Source organism: Echinops telfairi, unplaced genomic scaffold (genome assembly GCF_000313985.2).
Source record: "Echinops telfairi isolate 266 unplaced genomic scaffold, ASM31398v2 ScPeMD7_14;HRSCAF=57, whole genome shotgun sequence".
NCBI classification, from domain to species: Eukaryota; Metazoa; Chordata; class Mammalia; order Afrosoricida; family Tenrecidae; genus Echinops; species Echinops telfairi.
In genome coordinates, this window is record NW_022103911.1 from 3,796,234 (window position 1) to 3,802,233 (window position 6,000).

Here is a 6,000-nt window from a genome sequence, read left to right on the forward strand (position 1 = left end):
CCTGTTGTTGTTATTGTTCTTTTCATTGCCAAGTGCAGATTCACCTTTTCCAGGCTACGGCTTTTCTGAAGCAATTCGCTAGGCCGATCGTTCCGTGTCTCTGTGTGAATTTCAAACCCCAACCTTTTGGTGAAAAGCGAGCCACTTGCCCTTTGGCACCACTAAGGTTCGTTGGGATGTATATAGATTGGGGCTTAAATTAGCTTCCAGCTGACTCTCAGGGAAGTTAGTAGCTCTCCCAGCATGTGTGAGATAATCAAAGTCTTCAGCTATTATTGAGTTTACTTTAATGTAGACTCAAGGGTTCTATGTGATAGCTTCAAAGATTCCTCTAATATTCAAGAATAGTTGAGCTTTTCACATAAAAGGCTTTGAAGGCAAGAAGGAGAGTGGAGAAGGAGGTACGATGAGGTTTGTTAGAGTGATGTAAAAAGAATTCTCATAGTCTAGTTTTAATATGTAGTTGTAGTCATCAATTTTTGAATAATATCAAATATGGAAAATAACTTGTCCTTAGGACTTCTGTCATAGGAAAAAATGCCTCCCTATTTCAGAAAGAATTCCAAAATAAGGTACCTACTGGATTTTGAGTCTTCATTTTCTTCAGTTCAAAGGGATTTTCTTGCAAAATGGTAAAATCATTAACTTCTTAGCTTTTCATTTTCACATAGACAGGATAGGAATGTCTCAATTTACAGAGGTAGTAGTGGAAAATTCAACAGAAAAAGGGGAACCTTTAAATGCAAGGATTAACTCGTATGAGCAATTCAAATAAAAGATATCCTCAGTATCTTTCCTTTGACTGAACCGTGTTACCAAGCTCTTAAAATATAAGAAAGATGCATGAAATATTTAGATTGACTTTAATATAATACCATTATTTAAGTTTTTAATTTTGAAGCATATCAATACCAATTTATAGCAATAAATACCAATGTGATACTCTCTGGATTGTGATAGCTTTAGAGAACTCTACAATGGATGCTATACATCCTACACATAGAGATGTGTTAAAATCTTGTTTCAAAAATAAATTTTAAAAGTATTGCTTAACTAAAACACCCAGTATAAACAATATATGCTGCATCATGATAGCCAAATACTGCCTTTGAAATTAAATTTCACTGAGTTTTATTGATCACTGGGGAGAAATGCAATATCTATTAAAAGGTTCATCTAAGGTTGAGACAAGGCATATGATTAGAAAAGTCCTTCTTAAAAATGTTATTATTGATTATAACTTATTTGAGGCAATTATAAGAAAAATTTACATGACTAATTGAATTCACTGTATGGAGCATAGCTGGTAGAATTATCTTAAAATTTTCTTGACAAATAATAATCTTGATACTCAATCACCATAAGTTGATTCCATTGACTATCTCAAAAATGTGAGATATTTTAGGCATATGCTTCCCAACTAGCTATATATTTTTATGAGCAATTCCTAATAAATCATATAATATATTGATAAATGGTGGAGCATTAAGGAATGAATCATTTCCTTACATAATGAATGTTGCCTAATTCTGGAAGAAAAACTAGTAACTATTCTCTATGCACCTAAGAGAAGTATATTAGTGCGTTTGCTTAACCTTTAGTCCCAGGTTGCCTACATGTACATTTTTCTTTTTAAAAAAATAAATCTTGAGTTATAGTAAATGGAGACTTCATGGTTCTTAACAGTTTGATTCTATAAATGAAGCAACATTGGAGGAATTCTGTTTTGTGGCATTTATATATATTTAGGAAGAGTCCTTTATCTACTTAAATCCTCCTGTGGTTTTAGATGTGGGATTATTTCTCTCCTTGTGATTTATTAGTCATATTTCTCAATGCAGCAATTTTAGAAGAGCTAGACAGTAGGATAAATATATTTCCTAAAATGAGAAAGCAGTCCAGACCCTAATGTCTCATATTTTAAGAGAGGTTAACGACATTTTAATACTTTTATCAAAAAGACAAGGTAACTGGGATAATTTTCCAAGTGCCATACAACTTATGATATGTAAGGATATCACAATTGGAATTTTAGGCTTTATTTAGAAATACAGAGGCCTTGAGCGGCTCCCACAAGTGAATGTGTTCCATGGCAAACCAAGAGCACGATGTCCATAACAGCTGTCCATAACATTTGGAAAAACATTGTGGCAATCAACCTCCTCCAAAATAAGTCATTGAAGAGTTTGGGGGGCACATTTCTACTCTGCTCCATGTGTGTCCCCCCGAGTCGGAGTTGACTTCTTGGCAACTGCTTTTTTGTTTTTGTTATAAAGAAATATGTGCTCACAACTTGACATGATATGATAATTATTTATTTGTATATGTCACATAATTAATTTATGTATTATATATGCTTATATAATACATTAAACCAACGTGTTATAAAATTTTCAAACTCACATCTGCGTAGTGTTGCATAGTGACATACCTTGCATGGTGTTAACAGCAAAGGATCAGCGTGACAAGGTGAACCTTTCCTTTCCTTCTTTCGTAGGCTGCTTCCTTAACTGTGGACTCTTGCTCTGAAAGCCAAGAACCAGGATATTGCACTGTCAGTAATGTGGCAGTTTCAGATGACTGGTAAGTAACATTATTAGTGAGAATGTATAATTTACTTGATATTAAAAATTAAATTATACATTTAAAATAAGTATATTATGTATATGTTAAACAATCTTGTTTGATGAAAATGAGGAAAAATTGAAGCACTTGCTGATGAAATCAAGGTTTGCAGCCTTCAGTATGAATGACAACTCAATGTAAGGAAGACCCAAATCCTCACAACTGGACCAACAGGTAACATCATGATAAATAGAGAAAAGGTTGAAGTTGTCAAGGATTTTGTCTTCCTCAAATCTACAATCAATACTCATGGAAGTAGCAGTCAAGAGATCAAAAGGCATATTGCATTAGGTAAACCTGCTTCATGAGATCTCTTTAGAGTATTGAAGAGCCAGGATGTCACTTTGAGGACTAAGGTGTGCCTGACTCAAGCCATGGTATTCCCATTGCACCATGTGCATGTGAAAGTTGCACAGTGACTACCGAGGATCATAGGAGATGCGTTGGAATGACGGTGCTGGAGAAGAATCTTGAAAGTGCCACGGACTGTTGAAGGGCAAATCAATCTACACTGTAAGAAGTGGGGCCAGCGTGCTCCTTAGAGGAAAGGATGGCAAGACCTTGACTCACAGACTTTGGCCATACTGTCAGGAGAGACCAGAGCTGGGAGAAGGAAATCATATGGAGGGGCGACAAAAACCAGGAAGTCCTTGGCCAAAACGGATTGACACAATGACTGCATCAGTGGACTCGGGCATAGACAATTGTGAGGATGGCACAGGACTGGGCAGTGTTTTGTTCTGTTGTGCACAGGGTTGCTATGGGTCAGAGCTGACTCCATACCACCTAACAGCAACAACAGCACAGTAATCAATTTATTGGCATCCCTTATCAGGTCTGTAGTGAAGGAATGATTTATCTGACCTCACTATTAGAGTCACTACTACTTCTACTGTTACACTCCTTTCTTCTGACCCAATATTATTAGATAATTCTAATTGGACGGACTAGAAACATTATTTTGATGAGTTTTATCATGTTCCATATTCTTGCAAAATCTAACAACTCTTTAGGTATCTCTATAAAGAACACATGCATCAATAGATGCTATTTTCTATCCGAACTTATCCTGATGCAATATATGGCAGAAAAAGTCATATTCACTACACATTCTGCCAAACTTAGTGGATGCTAATATACTTATGTTTCCTTTCACCTTTAGGACTCTTGATGTTCAGCCAAATCGAGTCACAGTTGGAGGTATCAGATCACTAGAACCCATCCTTCAGCGGAGAGGACACGTGGAAAGCCATGACTTTGTTGGGTGTATCATGGAGTTTGCCATCAATGGAAGACCCCTGGAGCCAAGCCAAGCTTTAGCAGCACAGGGCATCCTAGATCAGTACGACAACTTAATTTCTCACTGTTTTAGAGGGAAATCCATCGAGTGTATTAGAATTTAGCATCAAAGATGTTTTACGCTGCTTTCGATTTTTAGTATTTATATCGTTGAAATGTGTTGCTATAAACTGTGGTATATCATTAGAAAATTATTTTTCCCTTTTCTCTAGTCTCTCACTATGTATAAATATACATCTATATAGTGTATATAGATACATGTATATATGTATATCTATTTGTGTGTATGCACACATATATACATATATGGTGGCTTCAAAGAGTTGACAAAAACAATGGAGTGGAAAGATAAAGGAATTTTTCTGGGAGCTTTTGAAAGTACCCTTGTATATTTTCTATGGGATGCACATACCATTAAGCATTTAATCACTTACCAAAAGGCGGGAGATTCAAACCCCCGCCCCCCAGCCCCACGCACCCCCCACCCACCCACACACTCCCTCACAACCCTGCCAGCCAGAGGTGCCTCAGAAAAACCCTAGCTTACGGAGCGATCCTTCTCTGCACACATGAGATTGTCAAGACTCAGAATTGACTGGACAGTGACTGACAACAGCAAAAACTGTGTGCTGTGTGCATGGTCATATTTATATATGTATGTGTGTACATGTCTGCACACACATGAGTAAGTCAAAATATATTGCTCTAAAACACGGAAACCACACTTTAACACAAGTATCAAGGTGTGGAGCGATTATTGCTCTCCTCTTAAGTCTGTGCTCTTCCGCAGGTAATGACTTCAGCTCTATCACCGTTTCCAGAAGATTTTTTTTTATTTCTATTTATACCATATCAAAACAGCAGCTTTGACCACATCGAGAGGCTCAAATTCTGTTCTTTGAGTTTTCAGAACAAAAACAATTCCAAAGGGGCAAAATGATGGCTGTAGGGCAGATGGGATAAGGTTTCCCCGCAGCCCTTTCTACCTTTATCTAGTGAGCAAGGACCCACTGGCACAACGTTCCTGGCTTTTTCTCACAAATACACTTTTCAATTTGATTGTTAAAAACTATCAAGATAACCCTGTGGGAGTCACCCAAAGGGGTTACCATAGCCTTCCAAGCTGATCTCTCTTGCTTGAATTGCTTGCGCAGAAGAGCCCCTGAGAAGCTGCTCTTTCCATTGGACCTCTCTTTTCGCAGGTCCCCTCCACGACAAAGACACGTGCGTGACTGAGAAATTCTGTCTGCATCCTTCCACAAATCACAGAGAGCCGTGTTTAAACGTGTTTTGTTTGGACTGAGCTCATGTGTGTATGCCCGGGAACCCTAGTAGCAATACTTGTGACTCAAACTCGTATGCCATGGGACTTCAAAGTCTGTGAGGGGAAAAATCGTTTAGTCCCATTTTTCCATGAATTTTTTGATGCCCCTGCCTCCCTCAAAGGTCTGTTATGTAACACCACATATAAGGTCTGTTAAAGCTAGTGGATTTCTAGCAGATATCTCAGACTTCATATGTTTACAAAATGGAAATTCTGACCTGTGGTCCTTGCTGCTATCAACCCCACTCCCATCCCAGTATGCCTTGGGTCAATTATTGATAACGGAAGCCATCCATCTGCTAAACCCAAACGATGACCGTTGGCTTCTCTTTTGCATTTATACCTCACATCCATCCAATTTCCAGGCATCAGAATAAAAATTTTAAAACAGAATCAGTCTTAGTGCTCCTCAAAAATGACCCAAGAATTTGCCAACTAATTCACAGGCACTCAAAGTCAAAGTCATTACTCAGAACTGTAAAGCCCCATGCCCTGGCTTTTCCTTACCTTTGGGGCTTTATTTCACCTGAGCCTCTCTTGTTCCTCCCAGAGCAGACCACCTGCTTTTCCTCCACACGTGAGGCATGCTGCCAGCTCAGGGCTTTTTTTTTTTTAAATCATTTTATTAGGGGCTCAGACAGCTCTTATCACAGTCCATACATACATCAATTGTGTAAAGCACATTTGTACATTCATTGCCCTCATCATTCTCAAAACATTTCCTCTCCACTTAAGCCCCCGGCATTAGGTCC

The 6,000-nt window shown here is 38.1% G+C and overlaps 1 protein-coding gene across 1 annotated transcript in view; it reads left to right on the forward strand.

The window, feature by feature from the left end:
* The window catches only part of FAT4 (FAT atypical cadherin 4), a 201,670-nt gene that overhangs the window by 180,014 nt on the left and 15,656 nt on the right, over positions 1-6,000 (forward strand). Inside the window, exons 12-13 of the mRNA XM_013007038.1 lie at positions 2,498-2,583; positions 3,788-3,967. Of these exons, the coding sequence (XP_012862492.1) occupies positions 2,498-2,583; positions 3,788-3,967 (266 nt within the window). The remainder of the gene's footprint in view (positions 1-2,497; positions 2,584-3,787; positions 3,968-6,000) is intronic.